We start from the raw sequence: 25,141 nt of genomic DNA, 5'->3' as shown, positions 1-25,141 counted from the left end.
CTTTCTTCCCTAATGCTTCCAGGAACTTGCAACTTGGGTATTCTTATTTATATATTCTAAGGGCTCAAGAGGTCTTTTTGAATTCCTTTCATTATCCGCTAATCACTCTATATGTGCGATAACTGTTAAAAAGTCTGTTTAAAAGAGTTTTGAAACTTGGTACATATATGCCTCTTGGTGTCGGAACCAATTCTATGGAATTGATGATCAATGAATATTTTTTTCATATACTGCTGACTTTTCTTTGTTCTGAAGGAAAAGTCCTACAGTTCTTCTCTTGGAGTAAGGAAGTAACCTATTCAATTTGGCGCCAATAATTTATGGTTTCTTCGTATTGAATGATTATTATCTTGGTGTTGAACTTAACCTGAATCATCTTAACATATGCTTAATCCTATATCCTTTTTCGTCACTGTTTTCATCCATCTAAATATTATCATATCAATCGTAGCATAGTTTACCAGTTATAAAATGTACGTTTCAGTTTCTGTCTGTCACTTTCTGTCTAAGATCCTAGATATTTAGAACCATTAATTTTCACAATCATTTCATCACTCAAACTTATCGTGTTTGTAGTAGTAACTCCATTGTGGTACAAGATATCCAAAAAATTTAGTTAGAAAAAATGTAGACAATAATATTCTCCATACTTGGAAAATATATGGAATTCTACTGGGTGATTAATAACTACGTGGAAGAGCAAACATACAATTTTTTAAATGGGATACCCTATATATTTTTTCAAATTTGTATTCTTCTCATACTTTTTGTTCTTATAATATTGTGCTTTGCATTACTACACAGAGTATTTAACAAGTTATGGCCATGTTTATTTCAAAAACCCTATGAAATTAACATCATGTATATAAATAAGTAATGCATAAACAATTATTTATTTTATATAATAAGGTAAACAATGTATTGTAGTTTTTAAGTTAAGTTGTTTGAAATCATTGACTAAAATTTGTATACAGAGTGGACTACAAAACAAAATTACGATTTTCTCAACTTTGTTTAAATTAATCACCCTGTATTTTAATTTTTAGAAATATTGTATTTATGATACTCTTTAATTTTTATATAGCGTTCCCTATATCAAAACTCATTATTTTCCTAGATATTTTTAGTTTTCTTCAAATTTCGGGAATAAATTCAATTTTTGTATGTAGAAATAAATATTGAGTATTGAGTGATAATATAACAAAATTATTTTTATTCAACAAGTAACAAAAAAAAAAAAATAAACTCCAATAACACTCGGTTTATCACTACAAACTTCAACTTCAACAGCACCGCCTATATAAATGTACGTTTCTTGCTTCGGCACGGGGTGGTGTTACCGTTGCGATGCTTTACAAATTCTCAAGTTGTTAAGTCTTTGAAACGGAATGTAACGAAACGGAACTTGTAAATAAAATTTATTTCATTACTATTTTGTGTTCAATTTTTTCCTATTGAAAAAACTCATTTTGTTTTGATATTTTTATGACGGTAATATTTCGCTGTGTCGAAGAATTCAGGTTTGTATGACTATAACTGCTACTTGTGAACAAGAATCGGCTACACTGTACGGCAGCTCGTGGTGAAGTCTGCTATAGAGAATCACAAAGAAATGTACTAATTATACATTTGTGATTTCTTATGAGAAAGCGCAAATTAAACGGGTAGTTTTCGACGGCCGCTGTGTACTTTTAAATTTGAGGATATTCGGCGTTTAAACGATGAAATCACTCTTCCAAATAGTGGATTTATACTTTAGATTGTAACTACTCATAACATCTCTGATGCGTCAGAGTATAAATCATAGAATAACCGAACACACGTAGAAGCGACATAACGGTCCAAAAGCGTGTACCATTTTTGTATACGCATGCCCGATTCTGGTTGTTTAACTGTCAAAAACACGTGCTTATTCTTTAATTCTGGTTGTTTTCGATAGTCCGTAGGCGTCTATGGTAAATACTCGGCACAACAAGTGCATTTGACCATTTATATAATTTATTTATAGTTAAAAGGTTATAGTTATAGTTAAATATATAAGTTTATAGTTATAGTTTATAGTTAAAAGTTTAATTTATATTTAAAATGTCTGGATATATTTGTGCGATTCGTGGATGTTCATCTGTGACAGGAAAAGTTTATTTAGATTTCCTAAGAATAATAACAGGTAATTACTATTGTTTTGTAATTATTATTAGTTATTACATAATGGTATTGGTTTGACTTTCGAACAGTAAGCCGACGCCGACGTGTCTGTCCGAGCTATAAAAAATAAACTTTGGTCTGCCAAGGGATAGTTCAAAATGAAAACATTAAATTTGGGGTCAGTGCTATTTCTTTTATTGAAAAACGCAAGTCTCCTAAGGCTCAGGTCAAAAAATCAACATATGGTGGCCTGGTGTCAGCGCGCTCGAAGACAACAATACGAATATAGTATTTTTAGGAAATAAAAATATATAGAGGGTTTTATACACGAGAATATTTGATTTAAGAGCGTAGACGCAAAATTTCGGGCATTGGCCCGAAATTTTGCGCCTACGCTCTTAAACGAAACAAAGAAATTACTAAAATGCTCAAACTAAAAATTGTTGGAAACATAATTAGACCGATAATTGGGAAAATCTTAAAATTACAACAGAACAAGACTTGTCATTCCCTGTCATTCCATGACAGGGAAAATTGGAGAAAACGGTTGAGTGAAGGAAGACAGTGAAAACTGTGGAAATCCTTAGTAGTAGTAGTAGTAACAAGACTTCAAAATTGCAAAAACATGGTTGCAAATAAACAGACTTCATTAAATTATGAAAAAACTAAATAGGTACTCATCTACTTTTTGCTATATACAAAAGTTTTCTGCCAATTTTTAATTCGTTAAATATAAATAAAAAAGATCAAATATATGGATCGAAGTACATAAAATATTTAGGAGTTTTAAATGGGAATTACAAATAAAAAATATTAAAACTTTATTTGTTGCATATCTCAATATTTAGTGACATTTTTGTGACTTAGTCAGGAGAAAACTGTAAATTTATTAAGATTAGATATTGACAAAAGTTAAATATTTCATTACTTGCAATATACTTAGAATATACTAATACTGTTATAGTTGTAAGTAATAAAGCATTATTTATAAACACAGAAAAAGTTCTTTGTTTAAAATTTGTTCTGTTAAAAATTTGTAGTGCCAAAGTGTGGATAGAAGCTTGCAGACGAGAAGATTTGTTATTCAAAATGGATTCACTTTATAATAATTATAGAATTTGTGAACTGCATTTTGAAGATAATGTTATTGTAAAAGAAAATAGAAGAAAAACATTGGCGCATGACGCAGTACCTTCAATGATCTTTGTTATTTATATTTAACGAATTAAAATTGGCAGATAACTTTTGTATATAGCAAAAAGTAGATGAGTACCTATTTAGTTTTTTCATAATTTAATGTAAGTTTGTTTATTTGCAACCATGTTTTTGCAATTTTGAAGTCTTGTTCTGTTGTAATTTTAAGATTTTTAGTAATTTCTTTGTTTCGCTTAGAGCGTAGGCGCAAAATTTCGGGCCAATGCTTTTTAAATACAATCATTTTTTTCGAATCCTGCGAAAACTAACAAATATTTTTGAAAAATTTAAACACAAAATGAAAGATTACATTATTACCGAGGGCCGAAAGTCCCTTAGAATAAACAAAAAGTTTTTTGAATGAGATATTTGAAATTAAAAATCACACTAAATTTTCTCTTTTTTTTTTCACCCCTGTAACTTATTAAAATAAACATTATAGAAGTTGTCAGGGACTTTCGGCCCTTAGTAATAATGTAGTCTTTCATTCTGCGTTTAAATTTTTCAAAAATACTTATTAGTTTTTTCAGGATTCGAAAAAAATGAATGCATTTAAAAAACATTGGCTCGAAATTTTGCGCCTACAATCTTAAGAATTTATATTGTGTGATATGCCCACTGACTATTAATTTTCTGGTTGTTAGCTGTCATTGGCGGCTTGGCCACGTAACTTCAAAGGACTGTCGCTTCTCTGTGTTCGGTTGTTCTCTGGTATAAATGCAAAATTTCGGATAGGTTCGGCGTTCCCGTAACTCAAAGCTATAACACATCACTTCGCTCACCTCACCATATAGTCCTGAATAAAGACTTAAATTATTCCTATTTTATTTTTCAGAAACCGATATTACCTCCACCTCCTTCCTCTGGTCGAGAACGTTCGAATCGTATATCAGAAACCAGCAGTATATTTAGTCCTAAAACACCCCATACCGGCACTACACTAGATTCCGAAAAGAAGAAAGACTTTTCATTTTCCCACGATCTCAGTAGCTCTCATGATGAACCAAGTAGTGGCGATTGGTTTACTCCTTCAGCAGGAAATAGCATATTCGAAGATTCAACCTCACTTCCAGAACCGTCCAAAGATGAAAAGCACGAACAGGCCAAACAGGAAATTATGTCGCAGTTCGATGTGTTTACTGAGTTAGACCCACTAGGTAAATTTTTAAATTTAGTAGTTTTCTTCCTTGTTTTTCGCTTCATGTCGCTTTATATCTGTTTTATTAATAAACTACATAATTACAAAAATTGTTCAGAATTTTAAATATTCTATTTAACTATTTACATAGTAGTTTTGGATCCGGCGTGGAATAGAGCCGAGATTCTTTGTTTTTGATTAGATGTAGATGTTGTCACCTAATCTAAATAACACATAAAAAACAATTGATTTTCTACAGTCCAAGGTTACTTTAATTGGTACTGATGTCATAGATCATTATCATTGAATACATACAGTGAGGACACCACTTATAAAATAAAATTGTTTGTATTCTTATTGTACAAAAAATTAAAAAACGCTGGCACCCGTCAACTTTAACATTCAAATGTGCGCTTTTTAAACATAAATTGAAATGTACAGGGTAATTTCCACAAGTCTAGCATAGTACATAGTCTCTATAATTAAAATAAACACCCTGTATATTTTTATGTTTTTAAGATACACATACATAAAATTCGAGAAGGGTTTTAAAAAAAAGAAGTACCCTTACGCGATAGTTTAACAGAAAAATGAAAAATTCTTAAAAAGAAACAAAATTTGAAAAAACTCTTCAAAAATTGATCTTTTTTTTGACTGTTTTCAGCCACAAAAATTATATTCTTATTTTTTTGTTCAAATTGTGGTAAACTATCATACGAAAAATCAAAGCAAAAAAAAGCGTCAATGTTTATTAAAATCCGATTATTAAAAATTTTGAGAAAAGCTATGTTTTTAAAACTGGCAGAATTTAATCTCCGAACTTAGTCGGTCGATTTTAATAAACCTTGATACATTTTGTTTGTTTGGGTTTTCTCTATGAGTTTTCTCTATAGTTTACCACAATTTATCCAAAAATACACTCATGGATAAAAATATCGAATATTTTGGACTTCTCAATTTTTTTTTTGAAATAAATACTGATCAATCAAGTCGTTAATTGTGAAGAAGAGTTTATTTTAGCAATTTTTAATAAAGAATTTTAAGTTTTATGCGTAGAAAATAGCGAAAAAAATAAAGTTTAATATTAGGAAATAAAATGCTAATTTAAATTGCTAAACCAGGTATTTTTAATTGAAACAAGTGCATGATCAGTAACTAGTATTCCCCCTCTAGCTCCTATTATTGCTTGCATCCTTCTCAGCATGCTTGCAAGTAAATTTTGGACATATCTTTGGGAAATTGCATTCCATTGATCCTGTGCAGCAATCCGAAGCATCTCTATCGTATTTGGAATGGGATTTCTTTGTCGTATGCTGCGTTTTAGGTGATACCACATGTGCTCTATTGGATTTAAATCCACGCTAAATGGTGGCCAATCCAATCTTCGAATTTAGACCCCATTAAGATAATTACTCAGTATGGCAGCGGCATGTAGTCGAGTTTTATCGTGCATTAACATGAATCTCTCGTATCCAATGTCACCAACATATGGCAGAACATGATCTTGCAGTATGTTTTGAACTAAGTGTCACCAGTCATATGTTTAATCACTTCCACAAATGCTGTGCGTCAATACCAACTTATACCTTCTCAAAGCAATATGCCACCACTTCCAATACTAACGACCTGGGCGTGATTGCACGTGGTGAATCGTTCTCCAAATCTTCTGTAGACGTGGTTTCAACCATCTGGCTTCCATAATAGGATTCTGGTGTTATCAGTGAAAAGAACATTTTTCCAGTTGCCGATTTTCCACGGAATATGTGTTCTTGCAAACTCTAAACGACCAGTTTTATGATTTTGGGGAAGACCTGGAACTTTGACAAGGCGTTTAGGCTTTAAGTTTGCTTTTTTTAATGTTCGTCTAACTGTTTTTGAACATTAACATTTAGTAGCTCATTTCTGAGGTGCGTCGATGTCAATGAACGATTTCGTGTAGAATTCAGAATCAGAAAATGGTCATCAATTGAGGTTATGAACCTTGGACATCCTTGACCAGGCCTTAATACAAAATTTCTCATCTTGTGGTACCTTTTTAAAGTATTCGAAACTTTAGATTGACTTCTCCTGAGACGTCGTGCGATATCTTTTTGTGTGTGCCCTTCCTCGTACAAAATTACAATATGTGCTGCTTGGACTTCACCGCAGTGTCGAATTGGGGATATACTCGTTTTAAACTTAGTTAAATCAAAACAATATTTAATTAAACTTAATAAATTAAACTAAAAATAACGGAATTACTATGCTTTTTCCTTTTAGTGAAGAAGGTTTTTTAGGATAAAATGCACAAATGGCACAAAACGCGAAATAAACGTCAAAATATTTGAAACTAATTGAGTACATCAGCCTACTAGTATGAATATGAATATCAGTAATTTAAAATTATTTAGAAATAATATAGTTGAGATCAAGTTGTTAAGAAGCTTTTAAAAACACAAAAATATACAGGGTGTTTCATTAAAAAGATATATTCTAGACTACGCTAGTCTTGCGTGAATCACCTGGTACATTTAAAATTAGGTTTAAAAAGCGCACATTTGAATTTAAAAGTTAACAGGTTCCAGTCTTTTTTAATTTTCTACACTAAGGACACAATTTTATTTCATAAGTGGTTTCCACAATGTATACTATTATTTATATATATATATATATATATATATATATATATATATTGCATATACTATATTTAGGATGGTGTTAATGTCAAATAAAGTAACTTACGTATAATGTTTTTCTAATACATAAGACAGTTCGTCATCGCCAAATCATCTATAGCTTATTTTTTTAAGTTCTCGCAAACATATTTTAGAATATGCACATACTATTAGTAAATTTGGGCCGACTATTATTTTTAAAAATAAACGGTAGACCTCATTTTAGATTCACAATCGAGATCTTTGCAATAATCGAATCGAATATTTACTCCCACAATTAGACTGATTTTTTATGGTCACGGTCCTTATCGTTGAAAACTATTGCCATCGTGTCAATTAATGAACTCCTACTCTTACGTTAAGAATTTACAATTTCATACAAATTTGAAGCTGTGATGGATAACAATTGCTTGTTGAAGTCCAACCTAGAGTTTTTATTTCTAACTTTATAACTTTTTAGATAGTTTATTGAACGATAACATCTTTAGGGAAATAAAATTGTACTGAACGTTTTGATTTTTTAAAATGAACGATTTTAGCTTCTCAAGGCTCTTTGACTTACAAAAGGTGTAATAATTAATTGAATCAGGCAATGGGGTAGCCCTCTATTGTTGACCTGATCATGGATGAAATCATAAAAAAAGTAAAAACGAAACAAGGGCACCAAATGGTAAAACAACTTAAAATAATCTAATATGCAGAGGACGCAATACTATTCTCTCAAAGTGAAGATAATTTACAATGTATGTTGCACTAATTTAATATAACCGCCAGAAAATTTAACATGTTAATTTCCCCCCAAAAAAAGGCTAAATGTATGGTTATAACAGCAAATTTACTAACATATTAATTAGAGCAAGAAAAACAGATAATAGAACAAGTGATTGTGTTTAAATATCTTGAGTATGACACTGTGTAGTTACGAGAAGCTCAAAACATAAGTAGAAGATTAAGTGAATAGAGCAAACAGAGCCGCAGGATACCTGAATGAAACAATATAAATGAATAAAAATGTCGCAAAAGAAATAAAAGGCAGAGTTTACAAAATATTGTGTCTGCGCCCCGTATATCATATATAACAAAAAAAAAGACGGATACACAAAGTGGAGAACATCAAGGATTGGACTAGAAAGAGAAGAGTAGAATGGAAAGAACTAGAGTAGGTAAAAACCACGAAAACGATGGAATGGCACTTCGTAGCAATCCACTTTCCGCAGATATACTGAGGGATTTATAAGACCGATACTGGCGAAATATTGGAAACATGGCGAAACTACTGTGGCGATCATCATCATCATCATCATCCAGCCCCGTTTTCACATCCATTGTTGGATATAGGCCTCCTCCAAACGTCTCCAGTTCTCTTTATCTCTAGCTGCTGCAATCCAGTTTGTTTCTATTCTCCTTAGGTCGTCGGTCCATCGGGTGGGTGGTCTGCCTCGACTTCGCTTGTCGGCTCTTGGTCTCCACTCCAATAATCTCTTCGTCCATCTTCCGTCTTCCATTCTAGCAACATGTCCAGCCCACCTCCACTTTTGTTTATTGATTCGCAGTATAATATCGTCAACGCCAGTTCGTCGGCGTATCTCCTCATTTCTCACGCGATTTTTCAAGGTCAGACCCAGCATTGATCTCTCCATTCGCCTTTGTGTTACCCTCAGTTTTTCGGCAGTAGCTTTCGTTAGAGTTAGGGTCTCTGCTCCGTAGGTCAAGACTGGTAGGATGCATTGGTTAAATGCCTTCCTTTTCAGGTGAATTGGAGTATTTGTTTTAAAAATGTCTCTCATCCTTCCATATGCCGCCCATCCCAACGTGATTCGTCTATTTAGCTCGCAGGTTTGGTTGTCTCTGGTTATTCTGATTTCATGACCCAAGTATGTGTATTTATCGATTAATTCTACCTTGTTGTTATTGATCTGTATCTCTTCGCTGGGAACCATATTGGTCATCATTTTGGTTTTCTCGAAATTTATCTCCAGCCCAGTTTCTTGTAGTATGTAATTCAGTTCTTGGAGCATGTCTTTGATCTCTCCCAGATTATCTGACAGAAGCACGATATCGTCCGCAAAACGTAGATGGTTTAATCTTTCTCCATCGATGGATATTCCTTTCTGTTGCCATGTTAGTCTTTTAAATGCATACTCAAGAACGGTAATGAACAGCTTTGGTGACATGGTATCACCTTGCCTGACTCCCCTTTTTATCTTTATCTTATTAGTTGCTGAATGTAGACTTGGCGAGCTATATCAAAATAACGAGATACCAGCAGAAAATCACTGGCCCTCTGATTACACTAGAGAACCTACTGTCTTACTCGCTGAAGTTAAAGATGCAATTAAATCGCTTCTTCTTCTTCTTATAGTGCCGTGCACCTATAGTGCGTTAGCGAATTATCTTAAGGTTAGACGTCTGTCTTTTGCGGCATGCAAAAGACCGCCAATGATATTTATGTCTATAAATTGATATAAGGTTGAATGCTCGAATAAATGAACTTTGATCAAATAAAGGCAGATATCGAGCACAGTTTTATTAATTAAATCTTGCCCAAGTACTTTCGCTCACTAGAGCATCTTTAGGGGTATTTCGTCAATTTTGGAGTATCCAACAATCCCAGAATGTCATAAACATAAAATTAAACATGAAGTTGAACATAACACTACACTAAACAAGGACAAACAGTGTAAAATTATTTAAAAAGTCGAAGCTACATTCTGGTCGGCAACAGGAGAGAGAATGGCTCCCGGTATTAACGGAAATGTTAGGGTAACATGTGACATATATTATGTCACACATAGCGAAGCATAGTTTGCCCAGAATTAACTAGTTCTTCCTGGATATGAACGTAGTTTTCTTGATCATTCTTCAGGCGAGTCTCATGGTGTTTCTTGTATATACTCGAAATTTCTTTGACCTTTCTATGTAGTCCAAAGCTGTCTCCCTTTTATTGTAGTGATTCCAATTCTTCACAACGTTCTTTCATCCAGCTTTCCTTTGCGTTTTTAATTCTTGCCCTTATCGTACGTTGGATTTCCTTGTATTCCTGTTGATTCTGATGTATTTTGTACTGTCTGCGTTGCTCCATTAGATCAAGTATCTCTTCCGTCATCCACTCGGTTTTGTGATTTCTTTTTATTTTACTTGCGACTACTTCGTCAGCCTCGACTATAGATATTTTTATTTTCTCACAGGTTTAATCTATGCAATTTCCTTGTATGTTTCTCAAGTTCTCGTTGATGTGCTTACTGTATGCAGTATACAGTAAGCAGTAAGCATTAAATTGCTAAAGAGAAATAAATCCCCAGACATTGATTCAATGCCAGGTGAAATACTTCAGTTACTAGATAACAAATTCTTACATACCATCCATTCTATCTGTGTGGCTATTTGGAATTCAGGAAAATGGCCATCTGATTGGTGTACCTCAATTTATATCCCGCTACACAAAAAAGGAACTACTACCAGATGTGAAAACTACCGCACACTGTCACTTATAATACATGCTAGTAAAATCTTGTTGCATATCAACAAAAATAGATTAAAAATCTATCTACATTACCAAATACCTCAGAAACAAGCGGGGTTTGTAAAGAGTAAAGGTAGACGGGAACAAATCCTAAACCTGAGACAAAGTCTAGAGAATTTCAAGTACCTATAATTATAAAAACAAAAACAAAAACAAAATGCCGTCTATTGAACTGCTACACATTCACAGTTCTGCTCTACGGAATGGAAGCATGGACACTGACTGTTGCATCTATGAATCGGCTCGAAGCTTTCGAAATGTGGTGTTATAGGCGCATCTTACGTATATCCTGGGTTGACAGAGTTACTAATGTGGAGGTCCTGCGTAGAATGGGGAAAGAATGTGAAATTCTCATGACCGTCAAAACTAAAAAGTTGGAATATCTAGGTCATGTAATGAGAAATCAAGAACGTTACGGCCTTCTCCAGCTGATTCTCCAAGGGAAAGTAAATGGTAAGAGAGGACCGGGAAGAAGACGCATTTCCTGGCTTCAAAATTTGCGAAAGTGGTATAACACGACTACCACTGAACTGTTCCGCGCTGCAATAAGCAAAGTGAAGATAGCCGTGATGATCGCCAACGTCCGGAACGGATAGGCACTTTAAGAAGAAGAAGATAATTATATGCTTCGTTGACCACCAAAAGGCATTTCATTGTGTAAGCTGGCATCAATGATGTCAATGACATCAATGTGTATCAATGACATCAATGTGTAAGCATGCATCTTGATGCGTGTAAGCATCAAGAGGACGATTACCAACTAGATGGTCCGACCAAATTAAGAATTCAGCTGAAAACTCATTGTGCGAAGGTCACAGAGCAGCTGAAGATAGAGACCAATAGAGAAAAATTGTTAGGAATATGGGAACAAATCACTATCTTCAGTAATGGGGAAACGACAAGAGAGAGAGAGAAGTTGAATTTATATTATAAACATTTTACTAGGGTAATATATATATATATATATATATATATATATATATATATATATATATATATATATATATATATATATATATATAAACTAAGGTACACTCGAAGAGTGGTGGGTTTTTCGGTCAAAGTGGAGAAATAAAAGACAAAGACGATGGCTACTTCATCTATTTATTGAAGACGTTTCGCTTTCTGCTCAGAAAGCATCATCAGTTCATCTAAAAAGAACAATATGAAACCAAACATCCATAGAGAAGTTATAACCAAAGTGTGTTACCTTACAAAGACATGTAGCAGTCAGTGATGTTAAAAATATGAAAAAGCTTACAAAGCTGGACATTCAGAGTTAACGTTGTATATAACAATTAATTGAAACTAGGTAAAGTTTGCAATTTGACAAAATTAGCACAGCAAAAGAACATGTGATAAAAATACATGTATATATAAAAAAAAAATTTTATAAAAACTTAGTAAAAAACATTAAGGTTTATTTTAAAGTGTAAAGAACTAGAAAGATCATTAGATTGCACTTCCAACAAATTTATTTAAAAATTATATTTTAATTTTAACTTTAGGTAACATTATAAGTTATTAAAGATTAATAGTAATAAAGAAAAAAATGAAGTTACCAGTCTTTAGCTTACTGAGGCTCGTTGGTAAATGAATTTAAAGGTTTGACACCCACGCACAACAACGTGAGTAGAAGTGGCCTTGAAGTCACAATGACATAAACAGCAAGGCAAGCTACCAACCTCTATGTATTAAGGCGGTATATTCAAAGAATGTGATAAATTTGGTTGACAACTTGTCGTTAAAAAACCAAGCAGTGAAAGGAAAAGGTGGTTAAGATCACCATTTAACCCTACAGTGATTGATCTGTCAACAAAGAACAAAGCAAGAGAAGTCAATCCAATATATCATATATTGTAATATTATGACGTCACTAGTTAGCCAGCTAACAGGTGAAGATTAATAAAAATTTCCACAGTCATTTTTTTTATATATACATGTATTTTTATCACATGTTCTTTTGCTGTGCTAATTTTGTCAAATTGCAAACTTTACCTAGTTTCAATTAATTGTTATATACAACGTTAACTCTGAATGTCCAGCTTTGTAAGCTTTTTCATATTTTTAACATCACTGACTGCTACATGTCTTTGTAAGGTAACACACTTTGGTTATAACTTCTCTATGGATGTTTGGTTTCATATTGTTCTTTTTAGATGAACTGATGATGCTTTCTGAGCAGAAAGCGAAACGTCTTCAATAAATAGATGAAGTAGCCATCGTCTTTGTCTTTTATTTCTCCACTTTGACCGAAAAACCCACCACTCTTCGAGTGTACCTTAGTTTATATTGGATTGACGGTCGTACTCCTTTTCTCGATATATATATATATATATATATATATATATATATATATATATATATATATATATATATATATATATATATATATATGTTGTAGCGAGATTAAATAAAACGAGCGGTTCGAATTTATATAAATATATTTATTTATAACTTTACAGTTCGGTAGTATCTTAACAACTAAACTAACTCCTAACAACGTTACATATATATAATAAAGTTACTGTTCGAGAACATTCTGGCGTTGTCCCACCTCTAATTGTCTGATCGAGATCACCCGTCCGAAAGACGGGCGCTATTGACATGCCGATTCTTACGTTTTCTAGATTCGTCCTTCTAAGAATTATGACGTATCGGAGATGGGCTATTTCGTTACACTGCTCCCCTCTTAAATCTGATCGTCCCGATCAGCAACTCTATATGTAGGCACAGGATGGCGGAATCTACAGGACTCTCCAGCTCTGCATGAACCCTTTAGAAAGAAATAACAGTCTACTGACTTTGAAGGATACGATCTCATCGGGTTAATGCAACACACAGTAATTCGTACGCCGGTTTCTCGGAAGATCACTTCAAGCATGCTTCTGACAATCTTCCAGTCCAGATTATCTAGTGCATGGCCTATCTTGGGTAAGGCCAAATTCTTGATGTCGTAATTGCACACAATTTTCTTCAAATTAGTTAGAGCACGCCATATATCCTGTCTGTATACGACTTCCTGGTCACCATATATAGCAACGATCGAGAACCATCTTCTAATCTCAGTACTCTTCCAACTTTAGGTTGCTGGTTTTTTAACTCGTCCAAACGACCGAATTTCTTATAAAATACGGATGAGATTCCTTTAGTCATCTCAAGATCTTGGGCAACACAGTGGGCTAGAGAGACGTTATGCGGAACACTAAAAAGATCCTGCTGAACTTCTTTGGTCACGCCGAATCTAGCACTCTTTCTCTCTGCGTAATTTGACATAAATTCATTAAAGCTTGGTCGCCGGTCATCTTTGATCTCATGTTGAAGGGTTCGTGCTTCCTCTGTTTCATTTGAGCCAGCATATGGTGCAAGACGATTTATGTGAACTACTTTTGGTTTACCTTTCGGCAACTTCTTAATTCGGTATATTACGTCATTTATTTTCTTTTTAATTTCATATGGACCTTCCCATTGTCTTTGCAGTTTGGCAGACAAGCCTCGACGACGTTGTGGATTATAAAGCCAAACAAGATCACCTACTTCATAGCTTTCACTCTTGCATCGAGAATCATATTGATCTTTCATTCTGTCACTGGCTATCTGGATGTGTTGTCGGGCAAGTTCATGAATGTTGTTCATTCTTAACTTCAGGCGGTCGACATAATCTTCGCTTGCAACATTTTCTTCGGAAGGTCTGCAGCCAAACTCTAGGTCGCAGGGTAAACGAACTTCACGACCTAACATCAGGCAGGTTGGAGTCTGGCCTGTAGTTTCATTCACGGCCGAGCGGTAGGCCATTAGGAATAAATGAATATGCTGGTCCCAATCTCTTTGATGTTCTGATACAACCTTGGATAGGTGTTTACCCATTGTTCGGTTCATTCTCTCGACCATTCCGTCTGATTGAGGATGCAGGGGTGTCGTTCTGGTCTTATTGACACCAATCAATTTACAAACGTTTTGGAAAAGGGTTGACTCGAAGTTTCGCCCTTGGTCGGAGTGGATCTCCAAGGGAACACCAAATCGGCTAAAGAATTCTTTAACAAGTACCTCTGCAACGGTAGCAGCTTCTTGATTTGGTATCGCATAAGCCTCAGTCCATTTCGTAGAATAATCCATGGCTACCAGGATATATTTATTTCCATCATTTGTCTCTGGAAGTGGACCTGCAATGTCGATTGCTACTCTTTCCATAGGACTACCAACATTGTACTGTCTCATGGGTGCCCTCTTTTTACCAGCTGGACCATTACTGGTTGCACACAGTTCACATTTCCGGCACCATCTTCTTACATCATCTTTACAGTTCACCCAATAGAACCGTTCTCGAACCTTTTGCAGAGTCTTCGTGATACCAAAGTGTCCACCTGATGCACCGTCATGCAACTGACGCAATACTTCTGACACTTTACTTTTAGGTACAATTAACTGAAGCTTAGTTTCTGTACCATCATCGTTCTCAAAGGTTCTATACAGAAGATCATCTTTCAGCACTAGGCAATTCCATTGGCTCCAGTAACACTTGACTTCTGGACTACATGCACTAATGTCTTGCCAAGAAGGTCTTTCACTTCGACGCATCCAATCCAATACTCTTTTTATACATGGATCATCTGCTTGAGCGTCTTGTAGACTTGTTGTAGATGGGCATCTCCATAACGTTTGTCTAGTCGGGTAAACAAGGTCTGGTAACATTTTTCTTGACCCTTAGGAATCGATCTTAGGATATCTGCAGCATCACCTCGTAAAGCAGCAGTCAAGGAAACAGCTTTTTCTTGTTCTGTCCAATGATTGGCTGTCGCAATAGCTTCGAATTGTCCAAGGTATATGGACCAAGAAGACTTTCCATCAAATGGTGGCAATTTGAATCTCATATTATGTGTCGTTTCGTCTCTAGGTGATTCTTCTTTCACTACCGGATCTAAGGCTATTGTATTAACTGGTGGTAGCACTTTTGTATTAGTTATCATGCTCTCTAACTGTTTGATCTTCTCTTCTACGTCTTCTATCTTGTCGTTTACATTTTTCTGTATCTTATCAAATGTTTTAGAAATTTCTTCAAATTTCTCATTGTTTTGAATATATATTTCTTTAATTATTTGTGAAGTCTCGTCGTTTTGTCTAGCTACTTCTTTAATAATTTGAGACGTCTCATCAAATCTTTTGGAAACAGTCTCGAATTTATCATCAGTTTTTTTAGAAGTTTCTTCTATCATTTGCGACGTTTCATCGAATCTTTTGGAAACATTCTCGAATTTTTCATCAATTATTTTAGTTAAAACGGCTTCGTCTGCTGACTGGAACTGGAATGTCTCTGGGTCTTCTCCATTCTTGTTGAGAACAGTCTTCAGTCGTTCTTGGATTGTCTTCTTGGGCCCACTGCAGTCTTCATCGCGTTCTTCTAGCTGCTCACGCAACTGTTTTACTGAAAGTTCTACTAGCAGCATCTTTGGTCAGGTACACACGTACTTTTTAAATGTTCTTTTATACAAAGATCACAACCGAACTACGCGGATGTTCCCGACGAATAATACTTTTTTTTTCAAAAGTCTTTTTCAAAAGTCACTGTTGAATTTATTTTTTCTTTACTCACACCGTAACACCACTGTAGCGAGATTAAATAAAACGAGCGGTTCGAATTTATATAAATATATTTATTTATAACTTTACAGTTCGGTAGTATCTTAACAACTAAACTAACTCCTAACAACGTTACATATATATAATAAAGTTACTGTTCGAGAACATTCTGGCGTTGTCCCACCTCTAATTGTCTGATCGAGATCACCCGTCCGAAAGACGGGCGCTATTGACATGCCGATTCTTACGTTTTCTAGATTCGTCCTTCTAAGAATTATGACGTATCGGAGATGGGCTATTTCGTTACACTGCTCCCCTCTTAAATCTGATCGTCCCGATCAGCAACTCTATATGTAGGCACAGGATGGCGGAATCTACAGGACTCTCCAGCTCTGCATGAACCCTTTAGAAAGAAATAACAGTCTACTGACTTTGAAGGATACGATCTCATCGGGTTAATGCAACACACAGTAATTCGTACGCCGGTTTCTCGGAAAATCACTTCAAGCATGCTTCTGACAATCTTCCAGTCCAGATTATCTAGTGCATGGCCTATCTTGGGTAAGGCCAAATTCTTGATGTCGTAATTGCACACAATTTTCTTCAAATTAGTTAGAGCACGCCATATATCCTCGTAGCTTGCCCTGTCTGTATACGACTTCCTGGTCACCATATATAGCAAAGATCGAGAACCATCTTCTAATCTCAGTACTCTTCCAACTTTAGGTTGCTGGTTTTTTAACTCGTCCAAACGACCGAATTTCTTATAAAATACGCCGAATCTAGCACTCTTTCTCTCTGCGTAATTTGACATAAATTCATTAAAGCTTGGTAGCCGGTCATCTTTGATCTCATGTTGAAGGGTTCGTGCTTCCTCTGTTTCATTTGAGCCAGCATATGGTGCAAGACGATTTATGTGAACTACTTTTGGTTTACCTTTCGGCAACTTCTTAATTCGGTATATTACGTCATTTATTTTCTTTTTAATTTCATATGGACCTTCCCATTGTCTTTGCAGTTTGGCAGACAAGCCTCGACGACGTTGTGGATTATAAAGCCAAACAAGATCACCTACTTCATAGCTTTCACTCTTGCATCGAGAATCATATTGATCTTTCATTCTGTCACTGGCTATCTGGATGTGTTGTCGGGCAAGTTCATGAATGTTGTTCATTCTTAACTTCAGGCGGTCGACATAATCTTCGCTTGCAACATGTTCTTCGGAAGGTCTGCAGCCAAACTCTAGGTCGCAGGGTAAACGAACTTCACGACCTAACATCAGGCAGGTTGGAGTCTGGCCTGTAGTTTCATTCACGGCCGAGCGGTAGGCCATTAGGAATAAATGAATATGCTGGTCCCAATCTCTTTGATGTTCTGATACAACCTTGGATAGGTGTTTACCCATTGTTCGGTTCATTCTCTCGACCATTCCGTCTGATTGAGGATGCAGGGGTGTCGTTCTGGTCGTATTGACACCAATCAATTTACAAACGTTTTGGAAAAGGGTTGACTCGAAGTTTCGCCCTTGGTCGGAGTGGATCTCCAAGGGAACACCAAATCGGCTAAAGAATTCTTTAACAAGTACCTCTGCAACGGTAGCAGCTTCTTGATTTGGTATCGCATAAGCCTCAGTCCATTTCGTAGAATAATCCATGGCTACCAGGATATATTTATTTCCATCATTTGTCTCTGGAAGTGGACCTGCAATGTCGATTGCTACTCTTTCCATAGGACTACCAACATTGTACTGTCTCATGGGTGCCCTCTTTTTACCAGCTGGACCATTACTGGTTGCACACAGTTCACATTTCCGGCACCATCTTCTTACATCATCTTTACAGTTCACCCAATAGAACCGTTCTCGAACCTTTTGCAGAGTCTTCGTGATACCAAAGTGTCCACCTGATGCACCGTCATGCAACTGACGCAATACTTCTGACACTTTACTTTTAGGTACAATTAACTGAAGCTTAGTTTCTGTACCATCATCGTTCTCAAAGGTTCTATACAGAAGATCATCTTTCAGCACTAGGCAATTCCATTGGCTCCAGTAACACTTGACTTCTGGACTACATGCACTAATGTCTTGCCAAGAAGGTCTTTCACTTCGACGCATCCAATCCAATACTCTTTTTATACATGGATCATCTGCTTGAGCGTCTTGTAGACTTGTTGTAGATGGGCATCTCCATAACGTTTGTCTAGTCGGGTAAACAAGGTCTGGTAACATTTTTCTTGACCCTTAGGAATCGATCTTAGGATATCTGCAGCATCACCTCGTAAAGCAGCAGTCAAGGAAACAGCTTTTTCTTGTTCTGTCCAATGATTGGCTGTCGCAATAGCTTCGAATTGTCTAAGGTATATGGACCAAGAAGACTTTCCATCAAATGGTGGCAATTTGAATCTCATATTATGTATCGTTTCGTCTCTAGGCGATTCTTCTTTCCCTACCGGATCTAAGGCTATTGTATTAACTGGTGGTAGCACTTTTGTATTAGTTATCATGCTCTCTAACTGTTTGATCTTCTCTTCTACGTCTTCTATCTTGTCGTTTACATTTTTCTGTATCTTATCAAATGTTTTAAAAATTTCTTCAAATTTCTCATTGTTTTGAATACATATTTCTTTAATTATTTGTGAAGTCTCGTCGTTTTGTCTAGCTACTTCTTTAACAATTTGAGACGTCTCATCAAATCTTTTGGAAACAGTCTCGAATTTATCATCAGTTTTTTTAGAAGTTTCTTCTATCATTTGCGACGTTTCATCGAATCTTTTGGAAACATTCTCGAATTTTTAATCAATTATTTTAGTTAAAACGGCTTCGTCTGCTGACTGGAACTGGAATGTCTCTGGGTCTTCTCCATTCTTGTTGAGAACAGTCTTCAGTCGTTCTTGGAGTGTCTTCTTGGACCCATTGCAGTCTTCATCGCGTTCTTCTAGCTGCTCACGCAACTGTTTTACTGAAAGTTCTACTAGCAGCATCTTTGGTCAGGTACACACGTACTTTTTAAATGTTCTTTTATACAAAGATCACAACCGAACTACGCGGATGTTCCCGACGAATAATACTTTTTTTTTTAAAAGTCTTTTTCAAAAGTCTTTTTCAAAAGTCACTGTTGAATTTATTTTTTCTTTACTCACACCGTAACACCACTATAGCGAGATTAAATAAAACGAGCGGTTCGAATTTATATAAATATATTTATTTATAACTTTACTGTTCGGTAGTATCTTAACAACTAAACTAACTCCTAACAACGTTACATATATACAGTAGACTCCCTCTATAACGAGAACTGAAATGGCAGACTAATTACCTCGTTATAAGCGGATCTCGTTATATCCAACAACAATAATACTGTGCATACATATGAATATGTAGTTTTCTAAAACATTAACTTTCTATAGTGAAGCCATTCGGAGCAATATAAGATGCTAATAAATATTGTTTGAATGGCGTTTTTAAAACAAAGTTGTTTACTTTTATTGTCAATGAAACGCATTAAAACAAAAAAGAGTTGTTTACTTTTACTGTCAATGATATACGTTAAAACAAAAAATCTGTATTCTTTAAATATGTATAAAGCGTATAAAGTTATTTTGTCATTTTTGGCTGCTTTAAATTGTCCAGTATTCTATCTATCATATTTTCTAAAGATGTGAAACAGTTTTATGCTTCTTCATTTGTGTTTTGTCCTTGGATAAAGTTTCTGACAACCTTTAAAACACTTTCCACATCTTGTCTATTAGGAGCCATATTATTAGGTGTGAATGGTCAACCCCGTACAATGACACTTGTGAATCATAAATTTTACATTTCCGACTAAGAATCATAAATTGTAAGAAGTTTATTGCGGACGGCACTTAAAAAGGGTATTTATTTATAGCTACGGCCGGGCCAAAACGTAAAAAACACGTTTTTCAATCTTATTTTTTCTCGTTATAAGCAAATTTACCTCGCTATAGAGGGTTATAGTTCAATAGAAATTTCACGGGACATCTAATGTACCTCGTTATAAGCGAAACCTCGTAATAACCGTGTTCGTTATAGAGGGAGTATACTGTATAATAAAGTTACTGTTCGAGAACATTCTGGCGTTGTCCCACCTCTAATGGTCTGATCGAGATCACCCGTCCGAAAGACGGGGGCTATTGACATGCCGATTCTTACGTTTTCTAGATTCGTCCTTCTAAGAATTATGACGTATCGGAGATGGGCTATTTCGTTACAATATATATATATATATATATATATATATATATATATATATATATATATATATATATATATATATATATATATATATATATATATATATATTGAACAATAATAATACTTACAGAGTTTATCTGTGCTAAAAAACAGTTTAAGTATATAAGCAATAATTGTAAATGCAGATTTAGTGTTGTAAATACATAAATTTTATTTATATATTATTGTTATTGTTTTACAGAAAAGTTTTATAAAACTAGTTAATACTTTGTAACAATATGTGGAATTTAATTTTTAGGTATCATCCACAGTTCACATTGATGTTTTTTATTATGTTGACTCAGAAATCGATCAAAGTGCAAACACTTTTACTATTACTGCAGCAGTATTGTACAATATATTACCCTCAGACTCGCCTGTTGTACCCTGGTTGGGGTCATTGAGACCTATTTGGGAAGAGATACCGAGACCGTGAGCGTGATCAACTCTATGCTCGTTTTCTCGTTTTTATTTATGTCTTCAGAAAAGTCACACATCTCTTCTGGACCATCTCTTAGTTATAATAATAGTTTTATTTTTACCGCTATTGTGCAGTTTGGGAGAATAGCAGAGTAGCTTGCTATTTATTAGGCCTACGTCATTCAAGAAAGGACATAGGGCCACTGCTATGCTTGACCGCCTATTATTAACCCGGATTTTACCCAAGGTACTGATTTTATTCAGGCTGAATCGACTTGGTGCCTTCAGAGATTTTTAAATTAACTAGATGTTTTCGCTGATATAAGTTATCGAAAATATGAATGTTCTAACTCTGTGACAATGAAGAAAGATAGAAAAACAGTTGGCGGTACTGTACACTAGCGCGGAGATTTTTAAAATTTAAATAATATATTTAAAATTAAATAAAGTAATTTTATTATTTGTTTTTTATATTTTAAACAAATTCAATAAATTATTATGTTAGCTCCTAATGCCTCCTGTTACCGTATTAACAAAGCAAGCGTTGTTTACTTATGACAAACCTGTCAAATTCAAACCAAATATTAATAATATAATATAAATAAATAACATTTGGTATAGATTGTCTCAAAGTGACTAGTCTGTACAGGGTAAATGCACAACATCGATGTCATACTTCTTTGCAAACTTGTATTAAAATAAACGTCACTTCTTACTACTTAGCCTAATCGATCTCAAAAACCGCTATTCTATGACGCTACCCGTGACGACGCCATCTTGTGGCGCTAGTTCCGTGACGCTTGCCTCAGCATTTTACTGTAGAGTACTGTAGAGTAAAAAAAGTAATACAACGCCAGTATACAAGCTTCGCTTCAAAAAATAAAACATGAGACCGAATGATCTATCGCAGACACAACAAAAATTTGCGGACAGTAATACCGACACTAAACTTCATATTTATTGGGTAAATTTTAGTTAAATTAACTCTTTCCTTAACTGTATCCCATATCTGTTAAATCATTTTATCAGTAAATACACTGTTACTAATTGTTTGCTACATTAATAACTTGAGAAATGATGAAGACAGTTTGACTGGATTATAATTTGAATTATATAGCGGCGGAATAATATAATTACAGATTGTATAAATTACAGTGCCCTTACTACTACTACTAATAGTACTATTTGTCCGTTGTTCTCGAGTGACGATGGAACAATAATACGCAGTTAATTTTAGTAGAGTGAAAAAAAATTATTGGTACACTTAGCCCAATATTGAGAATATTCGCGAAGTGATAACAGAAAAGCAAGTACAACTTGGTTAATACTATAATGCAGGGCGCAAGACCAAAAGGAAGGCCACGGAAAAGGTGGGAGGAAGAAGTGGCAGCTGACGCGGAAAAATTGTTAGACGTGAGAACCTGGAGAAGATCGGCGCGGAACCGGCAAGGTTAATAATAATTAATACTAATTTGAAAAGAGTACGCCTCAAATCGATGTCTCTTTCTTGTTTATAATAAATTTATGAAATTAAAAACAGTACTTTGTTGAATTTCTATTTTGAACTTTGTAATTATGAAACAAAAGACCTATTTCCGCATATTGCAATAAGTTTGACATACTTTAATTTTAAAATATCTATTTAAAAAAGGTAAAGATTAAATATGTGAAATTACATTAATTTAATTAATTCTAATTGAAAGCAGATAAAAATATCAATAAGAACTTAAACATAAGTAGAAAAAACTTCTTTAAAAAAAAAAAAAATAAATACACATGTAGTTTATTATTTAAAACTTAATTTATCATTTCATCCTGTATTTATTAGAACTATTTCCCTCTTTTGATTTCCCGTTTATTTTTATCGATGGTAAAATAAAATATTTAATTTTTTTCAATTTTTCCTTTTATTTTAGCTACCCGTTTTAGTTCATTTAACTTATATTTTGATAATTGGAAAAAAAGCTATTTTATTTTACCGTAGGTACGGGTAGAAGTAAACCATATATTGACCGAAAACATTTCTTTCAAGAACTCAAAAATCCACCTAAAAAAGCACTCAATGACATGGTTAGTAATACGTCGCAAGAGCAGCCCTTATTCAGCACAACGTTCAGTCAATCGACGGCGAAATCTACAACAACTACAACCACTTCAGTTTTATCTTCGCAGACTATTTACTCCTTAGATCCATTTGGAGAAGATCCTTTTGTTAAAGAAGATCCTTTCGCCGATTCAGATTTTTCTAAACAGGATCCTTTCGAAACGGAATTTAGTAACTTTAAAAAAGATAATCTTCAAAGTTTATTTCAATCTTCCCTATCAAAATCTCCAAAAAATAGCGGATTGTCATTATTAAGTAGTTCTCCCAATACAAAGTCTATAAATACGTTCGACGTACCACATGAAAAATTAGCTCACTTGCATGAAAACGCTAGTTTGGAGATTTCCTCGGAGAGTGAATCTGCTCCTGAGCCTCCTCCGAGACCGACGAATCAACTTATGTCTATCAAACCTCCACCTTTGCCTCCTAAAAAACAAAATGATTTAGCTAGTAAACCACCGCCTAGACCACCTTACCACAGTGAAGAATCGCCTTACGATTTTATAGACAAGTATGAGACAGCACCAAATAATATCATAGGTAAGTTTTCATTTGTTTTTTTTTTATTTGAAGGAAATTTGCCAAATAAGCTCAAACTTTATTATATGGCGGTGAGGTAGTCAAAGAATCATCATCGTGAATCAATAATTTCTAATATTTCGTTAGAAAAACTTCATATGTTATTTGTTTATAATTAATCTAGACCAGTTTTTCCCAAACTTTTTTAGATCGGAGACCACTTTTGACAAACAAATTATTTGGCGACCCCCTTGTTTTATCATATCCAGTTCATGCGCCATTTAATAACATTGCCAAATCAAGGATAAGATCTAATACGCCGTCTAAGATTTGGTACAGTCGTTTAATAAAGAAAAATGTTTACTTGTGCTATCTATCTATCTAACATCCTTGTAAAAAAAGTTTTTTTTTTAAATCATTTCGCGACTACTGCAGTATTTTAACGCGACCCCTTAGGAAGGCGCGACCCACACTTTGGGAACCAATGATCTAGACTAACCAACCTAAAATTTTTAAATATATTTTTTTATATTACTTTTTCATCGCCAATTTAGTTTTTTTATTAAATGGGGTTACAACCCGTTCAACCGGTACGGATTCGAATTTTTGTTTGCATCGATAAATGGGTACGTTCAGACGATTCGATCATTTATCGCTAGATCATTTATCGCAAATGAGGAGTCAGGGAGAAAAACAATCATAGTCCACTTTTGGTCGAAGTTGAGATAACGAAGTTTTCTAGTGATGAATACATATTACTTTCGGATGGTACGGAGTAAAAGGGAAAAACATTTACATTCATTTTATTACAAATATTACGTGAAACGGTGTACTGGGAAAGAACCATCATAGTCCGCGCGCTGCGAAGGAATAACCGTCAGAGTCCGAAGGCGCCCCCTATCTGTATTAACAGGTCGGGTCGGGTACAGCATTTTTGTGATTCTCTTTCTTAGTTTAGCGACTTCGTTGGTGTGTTCTAGTTTGCCAGTTGATTCTATTTGAACAATAGTAAAGTAGTGAGTACATACTGATTAAAATGGAAAGTAGTGGTAGCGATTATAGTGATGTAGATGTGGGGGCTGCTACTAAAAAAAGAAGAAAAATAGGCCGTGTTCGTGACATGAAACTTCTGGGAGCCACCACTCATAAGGTAGGGCCAGATTGCAAGTGCCACCGTTTTCGTTGTTTCGGGAACGTCAATCACGCCGAAACGCGACGCATTTTGACTCAATTCAATGAACTTGCTAACTACGACGATCAGAATCGGTATTTAGGTGGTTTGATAACCGTTCTCCCAGTTATGCGTCGACGAATTCGAATGGGTACAGACGCCTAATCTTGCTTCTTATTCATATCGTGTTAGGAGTGGCCCTGATGGAGACTTCTGTGATGTGCAAGTATGTTTCAAAACATTCTTATCCATTCATGGAATTTCTACTTTCCGAGTGCAAAGAATTCTAGAATCACTGGCCTCAACCGGCACTGTACCATTAGACGCTAGAGGAAAACACGGAAATAGGCCCCACAAAATTTCTGAAGATACTATCGTCAAAGTGACAGAATTTATTGGTTCCTTGAAAGGAAGAAAATCGCATTACTTCCGGAAAAAAAGTAA

At 34.9% G+C, this 25,141-nt stretch overlaps 1 protein-coding gene across 5 annotated transcripts in view; it reads left to right on the top strand.

Moving 5' to 3' along the window:
* Window positions 1-25,141, top strand: part of Dab (DAB adaptor protein) — a 70,068-nt gene that overhangs the window by 13,091 nt on the left and 31,836 nt on the right. For 4 of the 5 annotated variants that reach the window (XR_011951052.1, XM_072532979.1, XM_072532980.1 and 1 more), the window contains 2 exons: window positions 4,175-4,496; window positions 22,888-23,547. Coding sequence is in view for 4 of the 5 variants with exons in the window: in XM_072532979.1 (XP_072389080.1) it covers window positions 4,175-4,496; window positions 22,888-23,547 (982 nt within the window). In the remaining variant the exon portion in view is untranslated. The remainder of the gene's footprint in view (window positions 1-4,174; window positions 4,497-22,887; window positions 23,548-25,141) is intronic. The other variant, XM_072532981.1, reaches the window with a different exon arrangement.

Source organism: Diabrotica undecimpunctata, chromosome 5, assembly GCF_040954645.1.
Source record: "Diabrotica undecimpunctata isolate CICGRU chromosome 5, icDiaUnde3, whole genome shotgun sequence".
Classification (NCBI taxonomy): Eukaryota; Metazoa; Arthropoda; class Insecta; order Coleoptera; family Chrysomelidae; genus Diabrotica; species Diabrotica undecimpunctata.
The sequence above is the reverse complement of the archived record's forward strand: the minus strand, read 5'-3'. Positions and strand labels throughout refer to the sequence as shown.